Source organism: Xenia sp. Carnegie-2017, unplaced genomic scaffold (assembly GCF_021976095.1).
Source record: "Xenia sp. Carnegie-2017 unplaced genomic scaffold, XeniaSp_v1 HiC_scaffold_4, whole genome shotgun sequence".
In the NCBI taxonomy this organism is placed as follows: domain Eukaryota; kingdom Metazoa; phylum Cnidaria; class Anthozoa; order Malacalcyonacea; family Xeniidae; genus Xenia; species Xenia sp. Carnegie-2017.
Genome location: NW_025813504.1, coordinates 6,052,469 through 6,071,693, shown reverse-complemented (window position 1 = coordinate 6,071,693; position 19,225 = coordinate 6,052,469). Strand labels below are relative to the sequence as shown.

Sequence of the window (19,225 nt, the reverse complement as noted above, 5' to 3'; positions counted from 1 at the left end):
AACTAAACGATTGCGTCTCTGAATGGCTAGCCATCAACCGTAGTAAACACCAAGTAACAGTATTGGGTCCGGTACTACGATTTTTAAGAATGTTGGCCGGATCAACGGAAATTTGTTGATGACTGTACTGATAGCGAAAGCATCCCACATAGTTACTGTAGCAATGTACAAAACGTATTGAAGGAAATAAATGCCTGGATAATCCAAAACAAAATGAAATTTAATGTATCTAAAGACAAAGAACTAGTGGTAGATTTTTTTAAACATGAAAGAACTTTTCCACCTTTACATGTTGCAGCATTTGAGATCAAATCTTTGCCATTGTTTTCAGTATTTTCATACAATTGTTCAACCATATTTGATGGCCCATGGATGTCATATTTTGTTACGGCAAACAGACTGGTTCTTGCTTTGTTTTGACCTCATGCGGAGGGTCGGCGTTTTCTGATAGTTTTTTTGCGGCGGTAGACCAAGCGTTATCAAATTAGACGAATGATTTTCATTGAGCTTTATGGTGGTCATATGCTTCACAAGTAAAACAGGGCATGACAAACTTGCAAGACTGATGACTTAGATATCAACTTCATTTTGAGGTGTATTATTTGATAGCTGTGTCACGGTTTTGGGTAAATTCAGTTGACGGTTTTAAAAATCTTTAATCTATTAATCTATGAATCGTTATGACAGATTCTGAGAACTAGGCTATCAAGTTGATTAATCCCCCTCCACAATCTTATTGAAAATTCAAGATGGCGACCCCCTCTCGGGAAAAAATCTTAAAAATAGAAAGGTGAAATATCATGCAGAATATCTTCTCAGTTGCTTTTCTGCATTGTTTCAACCGAAATCGTCTGCTGCTGAGAGTTTTTTCACGGGAAGAGTCTTGATGAACAGTACCATCAAATCGTTATTAAAAATAAATTGTCACAATGAGCCATAAGAATATAAGTTGTGTTAAATTGGAAGATAAGAATTATATGTTTGTTGGAATAATATAAATTTTTCTTCAACAAAAGTCGTCTATTTTTAACTTCTCATCGTGTTTTTCACTAGCATAATTTTAAAAAACTGACTAGCATAAAATTTGAAAACCGGCATAATTCAAGCAGCTATAATTTAATTTAAGAACAAGAATGCAAGTAGCATATTATGCTAATTTCATTGTCACATAGAACATTCCATTTCTCTTCCCTGAAGTCTTCTTCACAGTTGCATAATATGAGAAGCCGTTTTTGGTGTCTTTCCTCTTTACTTCTCAAATCAAAAAAGGTCTTGGAAAGACATGAAACGTTTTTAGCTAGATTGTTTTAAGGTGAAAAGAAAACCTTATATGAAACTTTGTGAGATTTAGCTCATTTTTTGAAGATATTTCTCCGAAATGTAGTAAGTTTACGGTTTCCTTGCAAAGACAACTCCAACAAGAAAGGGCACTTCATTTTGACGATATTGAATTTGTACAAAGCCATGCTTTTGAAGTAGTTGCTCAAATTCTTTTCCAGACCTCATGCGCGATTTCGTGCAAGCTGTAAACATGGACATACTGAATGACAGACTCTGCGCCGGTCCACGTTTGTCGTCATCAAGAATAACTTCCCCGAGCAAAATACCTCCACCTTGAATTAAAAACATTACGTTCGTTAGTTTTGAAATTTTCATGTTTAGGTAAATTTGAGCCATTCACTCTTTTGGAAAAACCTGAGTATTTCGCTACGTGTAATAACTTACATTAAATTGTTCTGGTTTTTTGTATATCATCTATGTCATTGACGTATCATAAAGGGAATCAACCAATTATTTCTAGAATCGCTAAAATAGAATGACGACAGCAACATTGTTTTCACAGAATTTTAGCAGGCATTTTTGTTTTGAGTTTTTTGCAAGTTGTTTTGATTATAAAGAGCTCTCTGTTTACCCTGATTATAAATAGGTCCCTTTCCCAGTCCATGAAATGTCACCGATAAACTTTTAAATTTTCTAATTTTTGGGGGGGGGGACGGGGGGAAGGTTTGTTGCAAATTTTAAGAGATTTTTAGTTGTTGTGAATAGGTGCAGCACATGCATGAATAAGCACTAAACTGTTGAAAAAGTGTTTGACTGACTCAGGTTCTGTCGTCCGCAATCCTTGGTGATAGTCGGACGTACGAACGAAAGCAAAGAGTATTGTTTTGAGCTTTCTTACTCGCATGTATATTTGCTAATGTTTTCTCCTTTTATTTCCTTGATTGAATCTTAACGGTCAGATTGTGTTTTGATTTTGAGTTTTAATAATTATCAATAATTTCGTTTTAACAGCATACATCATTACTGTTATTATTAACTTTGTCGTTTTTGCTAAAGGAACGGGTCTTTCACTAAAACTTCTTTATGAAGTTTTGTAAAAAGGCGTCAAATTTTTATGGTACGCTAAATAAGCAGCTATTATATTGTTCATCTTTAGTTAAGTCATGGCCACTAACATTTACTTTTGACTACACTAACATTTTTTACTGTTCACATAACTTGTTTCAGTGTTAGTTCCCTGAAGATAAAGATATATGAACTATTATTTATACCTGATGCAACTACACAGTATTTGTCTATATGAATATACAATAATTACTGCATCTAATCTTACAGATCCGTTCAAGAGCTCATTTCGCGAAAAGCCATTAGTGACGATATTGAATTTAGGTGTGATTTCTAATGTATCAGTCTAAAAAGCTTTAAGTTAGTCAAATCATTGCACTTTTATGGCTGGTTAAAGTTCGCAAAAGTGCTCCTTTTAATGCACCTTATCCTTTGCCGAGAAAGACTTACTTTTGTGACATCATGCAAGGGATTTCTCAATAGCTACAAGATATATATACCATCTACCGTGAATGATTTCTTTATTTGGCTTGGTCCGGACTTCATGCCACGACGGACAATTAAAGTCCACTGAAAGGTAACTTAAAATTACTACAACGAGAATACAATTTGACCAAATTGAAAATTTTTTCTATCATACTTTAGGTATTGCACCTAGTTTTAATGCTAAAAATAAATATTTTAGCTGTTTGAGTCACTCTTAATATGTAAGATATAGATTTATAATGTCAAGGGAATGGGTTTCGTTAAGAATTCGAAAATCAGTGTATACAAGAATAATAAATAGTAATATTTTAAACTTTTCTGCAGAGAGTTCTCTGCAATTTTGGACATTGTTCACGAGAAAGATCCATGTATAAAAAATATTTCCGCATAAATTTATTTTTACTTTTACCAGATGAGGTTTAGAATTGTTACTTCTAAGTGGATTCTCATTGCAATAAATTCTTAACAGATCTGACATATATTCTTAAAGATCATGTTTTAATGCGTTGAATTATGTCGTGTTTATTTAGAATTTGCTTAATATGTTCCTACTTTAATATTGTTAACAAGTCCTTTGATACAATTTTATAGCTTTATCCAGAAACGTAATTACTCCATAATGTCTCCTTTGTAATTTGAATATCTTTTCAATGTTCATGCGATTGCCATCACACCGCATAATTGAACAAAAAACCCATTGTCTATTTCACTTAACACGTCTCCTGTCACAAACTATCACAAGCTCATCTCATTACTATGAAATCTTTTTGCACAGATCGTTACTATTGTCTCATTTTACATATTTACCCACAGTTATAACAAGTACTTCAGTCTTGTTTTTCTCCTTCTTATTGAGGAGTTAATTTGCTAATACCTAACAGTAATAAACTATATACTTATAAATGATATACTTAATGCGTTTAATTTTTCATGCACTTTAATAAGATTTGAAAATAATAATTAAATAATTATTATACGAAGGGGGTCTACTCTAACTTTCTCAGCCTAAAAAACCGGTTACAAAACTGTTTCAGCACACTCAAACTGTGTAATAAAAAGCTAAGAAAATATCTACCAACAATATAAATAGCTGCACCTACCATACTGAATCTCCACTACTAGGCCGCAATGCGCAGAACTTTAGCTGGTGAAGCAGCAAAGATATGAATGGATCTTATACAGCCAGCTATGTTTACAAACTGTTTACTTGAACAGTGATTACTTACACGTAGATAATAAATATGAATTAACTTTGTTTTATTCATTTATTGTTATACACCAATTGAGGAGTCACTTTTATGGATTTGTGATTATTATTAAACTTTATATTCTGCTCGCCCCAGCTGAATTTTTTAAAAATTGAAATTGCTTTCAAAAGAATTTATTATAGCATATATTGAATTAGCAATATATATGTTTTGCCTTTGATTGGGATAGCACTGGCTATACAAAAAAACTTTAAATGCCGATCACCTTTCTTACTAAAAATTTGCGATGACTCACGCAGAACCTGTAGCATAAAAATGGCTAGAAATTACCTGACTGGAGACTATGAAATGTTTTGCTTAAAAGAAGATCAATTTTTTCCTCATCCCAGTCTTGAAGTGTACTGGTCATACTATAGAGATCTGCATGAGGGAAATCATCTTCAAAAAAGTCTCCAGCTACGAAAGAAACATTATCCCGGTAAGGACATTCTTCAAAAGAAGGTCTGAAATGATTAGCAACATCAACAACAGGTTTTAAGTCAAAATGGTTGACTTCATTCCAGGGAATTCTGTCACGGCTGCATATGATAACGCACCACTAGCACCTTTAAATAAACAAGATATATTCATTAACTAAACGAGGAAGCGTGAAACAAATTCAAACCCTCACCACCAAGATCGCAAAGATGAGAGAATCCAGAGAGATCGAAAGTTCCAAGCAACAAGCTTGTGCACATTTGTATACGATTTTTCATTGCTTCTACAAATTCAACCACACTTTCCCTTTTTTAAATATATTGTTGAAGGCTTCTTCCGATTTCATACCAAATGTACGCTGCCATTGACTTTTACCATCTTTCAATGCATGTCCAAAATTCGCCGACAATTTGCTCATTACTCGCGATTGAAATATGGCGAAATGATAAAGTGATTCAGGACTTTGAGGTAAAAGATGTCGCTTGGTTTCCTTGGCGTTCCGGTAAATAGCCTTTTCCATTTTTCCGTCAGGTATTTCTTTTACCAAAAGATTAAAACTTGTACAGCTATCAAGCAAGATAGTCGCTGCGACTTCATCAAGACAAAGGTCATAGGCTGTCTGCTGAGCTGTTTTTCCGTTATCGTTTTTCTCTAAGTAATCAAATATTCCGTGATTCAAGGCAGCAAATAGACCAAAGGATTTGCCATAACTACAAACAAGGTCTAAAACGTGATAAGACTTGGTGGCTTTAGAGGCCATATTTATTGGACAATGATAAATGATCTTTTGGCTACAAAGACAAAGAACTATTGTTGTTCATCAGGAAAGCAGAGATCGCTTATAGTTAACAAGAAATCCAAGAATAATGTACCGTTTCATAAACGTTATTTAGCATGGCAAATGAAAAGCTTTTAAGTTTGGCAGTCTGCCTATCTTGACCTGTTTTAAACAATAGCTAAACAGTAAGTCTAAGAAACGAACGCTTGCAACAACGCAATTTTATTATTGAAGACAAAGTCATTGACGCGAGATAACCATATCAAATTACATTACTAAATACTACTATTGCGACAAATCAAATAATGAATCTAGACATTATTTTGGACAACCTACGAAGGATGTTAGTCTTAAAATGTTACTTTGCAACGTACTGTGCAATTGCGTCGTGAACTCTCCGGGAAAAAACAACGTCATCTTTTTTTCCAAGATGGCTCTTGTGAGCTGCAAATTCAAAGAGATTTGGTACAAATGTAATGGCAATTCCTGTGCTGCAGTGAAGATGGAAGACACGTCTTTTTCCTTGTGGAAAACATTTTTGATCCACATTGCAATACCAATGTAGAAAGCTGTCAGCAGCAATTTGACAATAACCATTAAAACTTGCCTCCGAAGTGGGTCACATTTTTCAATGCAAAAATCAAGTAAACCTCGTAACAAGTATGTCCCAAAATAATCATGATAGAGAATAAGTGTCGAAGGCTCATGCTTGATCTTTAATAGAATACTAAATCTGCCGTTTTCACCGTCTTCATGATCGAAAGTGCAGTCTTCGCCATACGACCTGCATAGAATATTTAATTGAGAGCGACCTTTAGCATTATTTAGTATTTTAACTATCTCATCACGTAACTTTTCATAACCATCCTGCAAATCTTTGACAAGCCTATATAACAGAAGTGCAATGGCGCTGGTCAGTGTGAGATACTTAAATGCCATGGATGGCTCCAAGACTGCGCCGATGTATGTAAACATGGTGACCTCGGCAACAAAATAACAAATAAACATCATTACTGCCATGAAATAAGAAATGATGATGAAACTAAAAAATAAACTTTCAGCTTTCGGAAGATTTTGCTTCGTTGCTTTGAAAATGACTACAAAAAGCTGCTTGTAAAAATATAACGCCGGTGTCAAATGGTAAAACAATGCAGCAAAATGATAAATATGGTTGTAGTAAGGGAATGCACCAGTTTTAAAGAACACAAAGGAAACTCTGTTTGATTGCTATACCAGAAGATTGTATTGTGAAAGAACCTAAAGCAACGATTATATAACATTTTCCAAAACCGAATATCGCAGAACAAGTAAATACGTTCGCTCATGCAGTGAGCCAGGAACTGGTACTCCTTTTTTTGCGTATTTCGGCGAAAAACTCCTTCTGGGTATTCCCATAGGTCTAGAAAATGAGTCGGATGCTCGTTACTGAGGTGAACGCTCCAAAATCTGGAGAAATTGCCCCAAAGAAAATAATGAGAACTCCGAAAAAAGCAGATACGTTCCAATATGCTGTGTAGACAAAGCGAATCGAAAGTCCTAATAAACAACCGACAAACAAAAAACGACGAATGCGGGATTTGATAGCCTTGTTTTCCTTCATGTAGAAACACAACATACAACGCAGTAAACTCGTGAAGTGCACTGGGCTTTTGTGAGTGGAATGGAACATCGCGTGGTTTAAATTCGCGGGATAATTTTTCACAGTAATTTCGGAACTTGGAAAGTAATGAATTAGAAGGGGAGTATATAACCACAAGATTACTGCTGTAACAAATATCACAAAGTAATTCATATGTAGTTCTTTTATTTCCAAACCTCCATCCTTCTCAAAACAGTTATAGTTGATAAAATCATCTTTCGTCATACCTTTGCCGAAATAAGGCCTCCTTGAAAAAAGCTTTCTTAGAAATATAAAGTAGTACAGTAAATCAGGTACAGCCGAGTTTGGATCGCTTACCACGTCTGCACCTAGGTAATCAAGTTGTAAGCAAACATAATTCCACTCTTTCTTGTCATCAATTACCTCAGACATAAAATTTATAAGATCCTTTTTTGTTAATGAACAACGCGAAGTTGAATTCGTAGATATTTGTTCTTTTGTGATGCAGTCGTTATTGCATGAACCAAGGATGTTTCCTTCTCCTCCTGGTTTCCCAAAGTTCTTAGTGATAATTCCCATGGTTCCAAGCGAAAGAACGTTAAAATTGTGCGGAAAGTAGAGCATGTACTCGTGTGAGGCCGGGACCCATACCCAGGTTTCAACAACATTGCTTGTGTTCTGCCATGTCAAGTTTGAATTAAGGTAAAAAACGGGCACCTTAAAGCGCAGGAATAGTTTGTTTCGGTTTTCATTCGGTCACGAACTTTCATGACCATTTCGTTGCGGTTTGTCCAGTTAAACTGGCAGCCAGTTTCAATAATTGACAAGCGGTTGCGATTCCTTTTACCTTTTGTTTCATTAGGCTCAGTGTTAAAGCCAGAATCAAGGTAAATCGCACTGCTTAGTCTGCTGACAGCTTGACTTGACCAGACAAGTAGTAAGTACAGCCACATACTGCTGACAAAGTCTGCAAGAGAATAAAAGTCCATTATTGCTTCTTTTATTGGCATTTTGTTTAAGAGATTGCGAGTAAAAGTGGAAACATGAAACTCCTGCTGGGATCTAGGGAATTCCCAAATATATTTTTGATGGTGTGTTTTATTAAACGTAAATATTTAGTAAAGCACGTAGCAAGTATACCTTAGTGTGTTATATGAGCCAGCAATATATTAGCTCGTTAAATAATATCTCACCAGTCATGAGATCGAATGACAAAGCAGTAAATATCCTCAATTTACAAAGCAACATTATTACTATGTTATTTAACTTATTTTATGTTGGATTCCTGGATATATCGACAAAATATAAAAGTTGTAACGTTCAAACAGAAATGCTGTTTTTAATTGGATTCATCCGAGTTCCATTATACTACAAAGATGATGATGTTGCATTCTCACAAATACAATCAATCGTAAACGTTGGGCAATAGCATGCTTGATTTCACACCGAAAAATATCATAGACCTATAAAATCTACACTTTGTTTCTAATCACATGCATTTCAAAAACCTGTGGCAAATATTCAATCGGCTAATTTATTACATATTTTGCTAAAGTTTAAACGTACTTTACTTGCGTATCTAGCACATTTTAATATACTACAAAGTATAAATTTTCAATATGCTATCCTTATCATTACAGTTCGTGCTATCCTAATAACTACGGGTAAAACAATACTAGAACCATATGGCAAAACCTTACCGTTTAATGAGACGTTGTATAGTTTTGATCGTCGCTAACTTCACTCCAAAAATACAACTTATGGCTTCCTTATTATTATTGAGTTCTGTGACACCGGAAGCGGCTGAGTGGAGTTGGGCGATGACCACTGATCTGGAATATCACCGTAACTGCGTAACAGCACAATTGATAATTCGCATTTAATAAATACGACAAGTTCTTATAAAATAAACATGTTTCAACATCTGATGATGCCATCTTCAGTATAATAATGAGCATTGTGTATGGGATAAATATATATAAGAGTAATATGATACAGTGATACAATTTGTACGATTATGCGTTGATAAATATTACAATGAAATAGTGGTTACAATTAACGATGAGTGTATTGAACGTTAAGATTAGGGTTGATTTTGTTAATGTGAAGATAGGGTTAGTTTTATTAATGAGATGTAAAAACATGTTTATTTTAAAAAAACTTGTCGTATTTATTAATTGCGCATGATCAGAAATAGATTGGGTAACACACCTAAAACAAAATTTCATGAAGCCGGGAGGAAATCAGGCCATGACGAAGTTTGAGATACACATTTATTTAGATTTGTATTACAGAGTAACAGTTTTGGCAAAACTTTGCCTTTTGCGCTTTTCTAAACGATTTTCTTATTATTACTTTAGAGGAATGCGAAGAATACTTAGGATCAAAACTTTCGGTTTTTGACTTACAACACTGTGAAATTAGAGTAGGATATTCAGAGAAGTGAACAAACCTATATAATACACAAGCTTGTCCTAAATAAGAAAAAGGTCTTTTACTCTCAAAATTAATTCAAAATGTAGAATTGATGATCCTAGACAATATTAGTGTGGCGTAGCCAGACTGCAAATTTAGTCCTGACATGTTAATTTTTTTGTGTTCACTCAATGTAAAAACAAAAGATTTCTAAAGAAATGAATAATGTTAGTTACCTAAAGATTACATAGCAGTATCAAAATTTACGGGCTGGCTACGCCATTGGTAAAACTTACGTTTATTCAACTATCCACATTCTTATCAGAAGCAAAAACGACGATTTCAAATGGGCAAGTCTTTAAAATCATAAGATACAAGATAGCTTGGTTTGTTTGGGGCCTTGTGAGTTCTATACGTTAGTGAGTTATGATTGTTAATAAGTTTATCTGATCTAGATCATAGTGTCAATTACATCTGTGGAAAATGTGGTCATTGTTGGAACAAATTTTGGCTACATGATGTGTGACATTCGTCAAAACCACAATTGAAAAAAACAGCTTCCACAATTGTCACAATGTCGCATCATGACATGCTCTGCAAAGTAAGGTTGTATTTCACGGGCAAAGAGGTCACCAAGAATGTCTGTGAGACTGGTACTACATAAAAAAACAAAATGCACAAACTTATTCTCTTCGACAAATAGCTTTAAAATTAGCTATTAAACATTGGGATTTTGGAAGAATAAATATGAAAATTTCAAGTATTTTTAAAATCACCCACCCAAAAAATGTATACATGATACTATAGAAAAACATACTTGTAGAAATTAATTAATTAATTTAAATAGTTTGCAATAATTACGTTAAATGATTGGCTAATGATCATGTGGGTGTAATCCATAAATAAGGTAGAAGCTAAGTACTAGAGAACATGGTCTTGGTCACAGTTGGTTACTGTTTATACTAAAGTGTCCTTTGATTCTGTGTATGTGGACCCTAGAGTTATAATAAAACATTCATGAAAAGCAAGTCTAGTACTGTTTTTTGTATGCAGTCCAGTAGGGGAAACTGAATACTGGAGCTATTGTCTTGGAAACGCGAGCAAGCTTACGTATGGGCAGACGTCCGTATAGGAACATTAGCTTTTTCATTGCGTATTGACGTGAGGTGGTTGCTTTTCATTTGGTAGGATAAATCCATTAATTGGTAGCAATATAGTCTGATTACTGTTCTTTTTTGTGTATTTTTTTTAAATACTTTATAGAAGTATTTTAGTATGAGTACGTGTTCACAATCACTGTTTGTGACTTGGATATAAATTTATGGATGCTTTTGGTAGAGTCAGAGGTAAATATACGGGTCTGAAAGTCTATTTAAGTGCGCTTTTGAATGATTTGAGGAATTATGTTTCTTTAAAAGATTGCAAGAAATTAAATTATTGGGTTGAAAGAATTCGGTGATCGCGATTATAGAACATTACTTAAATGTCCCTAATTAAATTCTTTTAATTATTAAACCTGAACAAATTGAAGCTGCAGTTGTAGAGCATATAAAAAGCCTAGAACCCTGTATATTAATACAGGGTTTTAGCTGAAGTTGACTTAAGACTGAAAAATTTGCTGAACATACGACACCTTGCAGATCGGTAACCTTTCGGAGGGATTATGTTGAGTATCACTTACAATTATAGGCAACTTGCTCAATGCAAATTGCCAAAATACCGATGCGAGATTTTAATAGAGATCATCTAGCAATGCAAAGAGGGTCTCCATTAAAATGCAATATCGAGATCAAACCTCCATTCACAACAATAGTTTCATTAGCAAGATTGTTGAATTCCATTATCTTAAGGGATGCGTTAGAGGGACTTACACTGCAATATCCGGAGTAACTGCATGAGACTGATATTGAGGGCTGAAAAGTATAATGAAGCTATTGAGATATTGAATGATAGGTTTGGCAATGAACAGCTTTTGATTTCCGCTCAAATGGAATCCTTATCAAAAAAGGCAAGGCAATTTTAACCGACGACTCAAAGTTTGTGCGCTTAAATCAAGACCCCGTCAAATTGACCCTACAACGTAAAAACCAAGTAAAGACTCTCCTGAAAACCTTAAAGCATCTAAATCAAGTGATCAAAGAACATACGACAAACTCTACCCAATAAGTTCACGTATAGGTAATCTCTATGGACTACCCATAGTACATAAAACCAACATACCACTAATGCCTATCCTATCATGTATAAATCATTACTCGTATAAGATAGCTAAATTTTTTATCCCCATTCTCACCCCAATCTCATCCAATTCTTTCATGATCAAAGATTCCTTTTCTTTTATCCAGGAAATTTTATCCTTGAACATCAACACTGACACTGTTGTAATGGCCAATTTTGAAATCTATACACTCTTTAATAACATCCCCGTTGATGAAAACATTGAAATAATTACTAACCATTTGCTTGCCCAATATAATTCTTTTCAAAGTTTCAGTCCCTCCAACTTCACTAATCTCCTAAACCTCGCAGTTAAGAAATGTCATTTTTTATTTAACGGTCATCTATACCACAAAGTTGATAGCGTTGCTATGGGCAGCCCCTTAGGACCCTTTTTCGCTAACATATTCCTGTCATTCCATGAAGAAACATTGCTCAAAAATTGTCCCTCTCGCTTTAGACACTTGCTTTATAGAAGATACGTGAATGACTGTTTTCTTCTTTTTCGTACTTCTGACCATGTGCAACCCTTTCTCACCTATTTAAACCACAAACACCCCAATATTAAGTTTAGGAGTGAAATCAAACATAATGGAAAATTTCCATTTCTTGACATCACTATTCATCGCTCTAATGGAAAGATATTCACGTCGATATACAGAAAACCTACGTTCACTGGTCTTTCTACTACTTTCCACAGCTTCATCCCACTAACATGTAAACGTAGTATAATATTATGTTTAGTTCATCGCTTTTTTAATATTTGCTCCACTCGTGAAAACTTCCACACTGAAATCGAAAAAGCACTCGGATTATTTATTTCCAATTCATTTCCCTGTCACGTATTTGATAACTGTGCAAAAATGTTTCAACCCAAACCCAAACTACCTGTTCATACTGCACCCAAAAAATACTGCATTTCGGCCTTCCATTTACTGGTTTACACTCATCCCAAATCCGCACTCAAATCGATCGTCTTTGTCGTTGCTAATGCGACTAAGCTCAATGACTTGAGGCAGCGGGCTCAATCGATGATGTTTCAGGGGATTTCCCAAGCCACTCGGTGCAGCTACCATTCAGTTCAACGTCGCTTCCTAAAGTTTTGCTATTGGTCGCAACGTGGGAATCCCAACAGCTCCGCATTACCAGCAGAGGAGGAAACGCTCATGCTCTACGTGACTCATTTATCTCGATCAACTAAAGCATCGTCCATCGAAGTCTATCTTGCAGCTGTGAGTTCATTATACATTGAAAATGGATTGTGCACTCCATTGAAGGACTGTCTCTCACTTGAGAGGACCCTCCGCGGAATCAAACGCAGTCAGGGATTTTCCAAACGCCAAAGTCTATCTGTAACCCTAAATGTCTTGCCTAAGATCTGGGGCTTCCTAAACGTGGACAATTATGATGACTGCTTGTTTTGAGCAGCTTGTTGCGTTGGTTTGTTTGGTTTCCTACGCGCTGACGAATTCACCACACCATCAAATATTTTTGACGACCGACGCCATCTAGCTCCCACTGATATTCGCGTTGATAAGCGGCTTAACCCGAACGTGCTATACGTACAGGTGAAATGTTGGAATAGAGACCCATTTTGGGTTGGGTTCATGGTCTTCTTGGGAGCATCGGGGCAGCCAATATCTGCTGTTTGCGCATTAATGCACTTCCTGCTGATTCGTGGTGGGAAGAATGGACAACTCTTTTGCAGGCAAGATGGCAAACCATTGACTAGATCCACTTTAGTTACCACGCAGTGCCGTAGAGCGAGCTGGTTTGCTCGGGAACTATTTGGGCCTCAGCTTTCGTATTAGGGCGTCCACGTCGGCAGCAGCGGCTGGTATACCAGATCATTTAATAAAACCATTGTACGTTGGTTTAGCAATACCTACCAATTGTATATTCGCACACTGACATCTGTCATAGAGATGTGCCAAAGCGCATCGTAACGCAATTTCCACTGCTAACGAGTTAAAATAGTAACGATTTCCCTTCAACTATTTGGATTTGCAGACACTCTTGCTATTTCATATACCTTATCTTATTTGTAAAGTTAATGCATTATAACAAAAAATGTTCAGGCGATTAACTTTTCGTGCTTGTCATATGTTTTTCTTGATACAGTCGGTAGATTAGTCAAAAGCCAACGCTAGTCGTCATTCAAAGGCTGTTTATACGCACTACGCTACACTACTAGAATAATTCGCAAATGTCGTCGCACACCCAGTGATTGCATTTATTACTCTATTGTAACAACGCAAGCAAACGCTAGTCTTCATTCAAGGACTATTTGTACGCACTACGCTACAGCACCAGCATAATCTTGCAAGGTCATCTTTCACTCATGATCGCACTCATTACAATACTGTAACAACCGAACCCAAAGCTAATACGGCGCCAATGTTTGATTTGTGTACGTCCTGCTGCTTTATCTTCGCAAATATTAACCAATGCATTGCATATTATCAAATACAAGCATTACCCTATTGTAACGGCACAGTAACGCCCCAAAAATCCAATTAATCATTCCGTTATACGCATACCACACACAGGACAACGCCAGCGTTGCATGGTAAAGCCAGTGATAAGTGAAATTATCTCATTGAAGCAACACAATTCAATGCCATCCCCTTTACTACAACTGCTCACAATTGTCAGATAACTCGCTGAGGGCAGAGAGGAGATATTTTTTGAATTGGAGTGGTGAAATTCATAAACCTGAACTCCAAGTTGGTCAAATACAAACTGGCTGCAATACCCGTCTGCACCTCACCTTTCACACACGTAAGTACATTTAGAGGCAACTGATATTAAAGGAGGTTATGCAGTAACCAAGGATAATATCATAGGAACGGCATGCGCAGCCTGGAAACAAGTATGGCATATTACATGATATATTCACGGACATAGCATTAGGTCATCATTATCGATACGTCGTGGTGAAGTACAGAACAACTTTTTTTCATTTTCTTTTACATCGAACTTGATTCGGTGTGATAAGGTGGTCAGGCTCTCAATGATTGGGATTAATTACGAACCGGAACTCCAAGTTAATCAAATACAAAATGGCTGCGACCCCTCGGTCCGATATTTCTCGGTAAAGACCTTGTGCTCGGTTAGTAAGGGCTTAATAACACAAATTTACGACAGCTTCAAATAGGAGTCTAGGTAAAGATCGAGTATCAAGTGTCGCTGGAGAAAGCTTAGTGTCACGCTTTTGACTTGCTTTTATTAACATTAATAAAGTTTTGCTTTGTTAACATCAAGTAATTTACTACTTTTCTTTCATCACGGAGCCTTACTTATTTTTTTCTTTTAACATTGTTCAGTCTGACATGTTCTGCTGGTAATGTTTTTGTGTACATTATTAATTTTGTATTATTCTCACTCTTGTAAACCGTGTATTATATTTAAATACCGTCGTTGAAGATGTATTAAGAAGTTATATTGAAGTTTGCCTTTTTATAATTCTCTCTAAAAAATAACTATCAGTCTATCACATATTAAACTATAACGTGAAACTACTATCGAAATAGTCATTTTTGCCATTAGCTATCGGTTTAAAATTGAAGCATTAACCATGAGTTTACGCTAGGCCTTAATTGAGACTACCCGCATGTATGCAATGCATACCTATTTTTCCAAATGTTGTTAAATGCGTAGTTGTAGAATAACTTTCCTGTTTTTTTATTATCCTTTGATCTAAGTGTTTAACGACTACGTTACATATGGTAGAATTTTTACCTGCAGAATTTTTACCACAGCCTTAACATATATTTTATGGGAGCTACTTGAAAGGAGTTCATATGGGTGGGGCCACTTATCATGTAATTTTGATTTTCTAACGATGTTATTATTTCCCACGAGACATATTGCCATGATAAAAGTTGGCTTATAAACTGGCTTTCGATCACAGAATAATATAATTATAAAAACAACTTGCCAGGTATCACTACATTGCGAACTTTTAAAAAATAGAATGGTTCACAGAGTATGTAGAGCTTATAGGTACACAACAAATAACAAAATTTCAATATAGCAGTTACCAAAGCTAGTTGTGATTAAATAAAGCGACATATTATTATTGAAGGGGAACTGTTATCTGAACCCTTATTATATTAAAGACAGTATCTGTTGTAAAGTTGCAAAGAGGTATTCGCCTGCATAGAAGAGTATTGACTAGGTATAGCTATAATTGTACAGCTTATTCGAGAGAAAGAAAGTGACCATATTTGTTTTATCAGAGGACGCATGAAAATCAGCGGTGAGCGATGTTTGACGTCCCTGAGTGCTATTTTGCGTATATTACAAAAACAATACACATTTACACAATGATATTTATAGATACGCTAATTATTTTGGTAATGAAAGCCTTAAAATGCCTCATTGTATGGTGCCTGGATGCACCAATGGGTGGCGAAAAACGAAAGGAGCAAATATTTCCTTTCATCGGCTGCCGAATAAAAGATTTAAGACTAGTGTGGCTTCAAAAATGGGAGGGAAAATCCTAAAGATAGAAAGACGTCCTTTGTTTGCCATGTACATTATACATCAGACTGCTTTGCTGACTCGATTATTTAAATACATTGCAACCTAAAAGAAAATAAAAAGCAGACGCTGTTCCCACTTTATTGCAAAATACACAACAAGCGTTGAATTATAAAAGAGCTAAGGCTGCAAATGATTGCAAGGAACGTCGTTGTCGTTTACAAAGAAAGAAGGTGGGTACCATTAAACTTAGTATATAACACAAAGTAATATTGTCATTAATAAAACTTAAATTAAAAATATAACTAGAATACATTAATTTATTCATGTTTCGTCTTATAAACAATACACTTTTTGTAGACCATGAATAAATCCTCACATCTGTTCCAGACTCTTGTTCGGGTGATGACGTCAATCTAGACGATGTGAATAATGGTATATATAATAAAGCAGAAAGTCTCACAGACTGTCTAAACAGTAATGCAACAAGAAAAACAAAGTTTGCAGACGTTGGAATACAATAAAATCTTGTTTTAAAGGCTTTAAAAAATGTGGAAGTTCAAACAACATATGCATACTGTCAAAATGAGTAAATGCCTTTGCAAGAAAGTGTTTTTCTTCAATAAGAAGACCATTGCTAGCAACTCATGATGATCACAGTCATTCAAAGAAAATTAAACATAATATAACACCTGAAAAAAACGATGTAGGTTGAAATATCGTACGAAAGATTAATAATTGCATTTATACCAGTGAGACATCATCATTGACCAATAGTGTTCACGACAAAGAAATAATTGATGACAGTGAGAGTGACTTTAGTTGTCCAATTTCAATACAATCATCTGACAGTGAATGCGTGGGAAATAAATCAAGAGGAAAGAAAATGAACAGTTATTTCGTTAATGAGTGAAAATACATAGTTTGCCAAAGTCAACTGGACATTTTATTTTCATTGCTCCACTTGTGGCTTTCTTGTCAGAGAGCATAAAAAAATTATAAAGGCACAATGACAACAGTAAAGACAGTTTGTTTAAATGGGCATAATAACACATGCAATCTCAGACTGTAATGAGCAATGATCCATTTTGAAATCTATTGATACCTGCAGCCATTTTATTCTCAGGAAACACGTATACTCATTTACACTGTCTTGCTAATATTCTCGACCTTAGGTTTCTAAGAGAAAAACAGTTTTATCATACCAAAGGGAGGAACCTATTTCAAGTTTTCAATAAGTCATGGAAAGAGCACCAAAGAAGTACTTTGAATAAACTCTAAATAAAGGCAGCAGTTGACATTTGTGGGAATTGCAGATGTGACTGTCCGGGACATTCTGCGAAATATGGTACTTACAGTAAAATGCATGGAGGAGTAATCTAAACATTTTATTGATTTCAGTCTTGTTCATGTAACAGAAGCAAGTTCCTCTAACGCTATAAAATATGAGGGATACAGACGTTCCTTGGAGAAACTATTGGGGTAAATATACCAATTCGTTGCCTAACAACTGACAGACACACAAAATCACCGCCAAAATGAAATCTGAATATCCTGCAATTATTCATCAATATGAGATCATTATTGCAATCAATAAATTATATCAACCTGTTTCTATATGCCTGTTAATTATTGCACAATATGATGTATGGGACGCATATCGTGTTGACTGTGGAAAGGAGTTTTATCTCACTTTGTTTGCACATAGAAGAAACTCGCATACAAACAGAAACCATCCACCAAGATAAATATTCACTGTTCTATTATGAACTAGGATTGTGTTGCTCTTTCCTTATCAGAGTCTTACACGCTTTTGGCAGTACGTAAGTGAATTAATAATTTTGTAATGTTTATTTTTATAACTAAACACCTCATATTTAAGCGTCATTGGGTTAAAGTCAACAGCAGGATAAATTACTCAATCAAAATCCAATTGAACAGGATGACTTAAGATGATATACTCGATATAGTCAACGTTGTTCATAGTCATACTTCAGAGGTTCTACCTTCTGTCATTAGCGATTTCATTCTTCTGTCATAAAGACAGGTGTAAAATACTAAACAGACTAAGTAGATATGATATTCAGCATTGGAATCTTCATAGACCTTGAGATTTATTTGCAAGATCGTCTTCCATGTTAGTTTGTCCGATGTATGTGTATATATGAAGACATTTAAATCAACGGACGAAGAATGACAGTAGAAATGCCCAACAATTTGTAAAAAATATACTTTTAATGTGAATTGTGCTTTTTTGCACATATTCCACATTTTATTCAATTCATTTTTCTCCTTTTCCTTAATTTTCCAGCAATTCTGTTCCGCATTCTATACCTACTGAACGATGGAATAGCAGAATGGTGGAAACTCCGAAAAGGGATATTTGCGGAAAATGAAAAAATGCATCATATAGGTAGAGTGTAGAAACGATTGGCTAGAATCACAAAGAACATCGTTCTTTGAATGCATCAAGGATAGCCTGTTCTTAATTTTTTAAGGTAGGATTTTGACATTTTGTAGCTATTGGATTTCCTTATTATCAAAGAATCTCGGGTTAACAGGTTTTGAGTCCAATAATTTTATTTGTTTGAATTCTTTATGGCTTTGTAAAATTTCAACAACATTTTTAATCATTGGTGAAAATGCCCATTATTCTATTGCAACCAAAATCACGTAGTGAGATTTGAATAACATATTAACATATTGTGAAAACCCATTTCGTTTCTAACAAAAACATGTGCCTTTTCAACAAATCTTTGTTCAAACTGTGTGCAAACATCAACTCATGAAACGTTAATTCAGATGAATTGATGCAACCAGCCAGGCTTAACAGTCTGCAAATAATGGCCAATAGCTAAATAGAGGTAGGTTGAAAAATTTAGCATCTTTTAATCTGGGGCAAAGTTTCCGTGTTTTGCAAATAAAGACGTTGTAACTTTGCTTCTTTGTAAAATTATCGTCTCAACCAGTTTTGTGGCGCATATTTACATGCATTGTGAACCAGCCACTTGTTCCTTTTCTAATTTTGACTTGAAAAAATCGATATAAAAATTTCCCTTGCCAACAATACTTCCAAACTTTCACCTTCTTCATGGAAATTAAACTGAAACTTTATTGCTAGAAACAATACCAGGAGTTGCGTTTTCTTCTTTCACTTTTTTTGCTTTAACTACTATAACAATGGTGTAACATCACCAGTAAATACTTCGATCC

The 19,225-nt window shown here is 35.2% G+C and overlaps 3 protein-coding genes across 3 annotated transcripts; all 3 read right to left on the bottom strand.

The window, feature by feature from the left end:
• Positions 1 to 1,389: 1,389 nt before the first annotated feature.
• LOC124455460 (acetylserotonin O-methyltransferase-like) lies at positions 1,390 to 5,277 on the bottom strand. The gene is made up of 4 exons (XM_047006093.1): positions 4,866 to 5,277; positions 4,705 to 4,800; positions 4,371 to 4,496; positions 1,390 to 1,613 (listed from the first exon to the last, which is right to left on the bottom strand). Exons 1-4 carry the CDS (start codon positions 5,275 to 5,277, stop codon positions 1,390 to 1,392), a joined length of 858 nt encoding a protein of 285 aa, XP_046862049.1.
• On the bottom strand, positions 5,252 to 6,572 carry LOC124455641. Its single transcript, XM_047006290.1, is given in 2 exon segments — positions 5,252 to 5,781; positions 5,784 to 6,572. Coding segments are annotated over 2 exon segments (660 nt in total). The 5' UTR covers positions 6,316 to 6,572; the 3' UTR covers positions 5,252 to 5,653.
• Positions 6,567 to 7,857, bottom strand: LOC124455639. The gene is given in 2 exon segments (XM_047006287.1): positions 6,567 to 7,629; positions 7,632 to 7,857. Coding segments are annotated over 2 exon segments (1,152 nt in total). The 5' UTR covers positions 7,849 to 7,857; the 3' UTR covers positions 6,567 to 6,694.
• Positions 7,858 to 19,225: the final 11,368 nt, after the last annotated feature.

Bases quoted from the DNA above. Each gene is read 5' to 3' on its own strand.
- LOC124455460 (XM_047006093.1), bottom strand. From the start codon at position 5,277: ATGGCCTCTAAAGCCACCAAGTCTTATCACGTTTTAGACCTTGTTTGT. The intron at 4,497-4,704 runs GTTTGAATTTGT...TTTCTTTCGTAG, and splicing joins TTGCGATCTTGGTGGTGAGG to CTGGAGACTTTTTTGAAGAT. The intron at 1,614-4,370 runs GTAATTTCTAGC...TTTTAATTCAAG, and splicing joins ATTTCATAGTCTCCAGTCAG to GTGGAGGTATTTTGCTCGGG.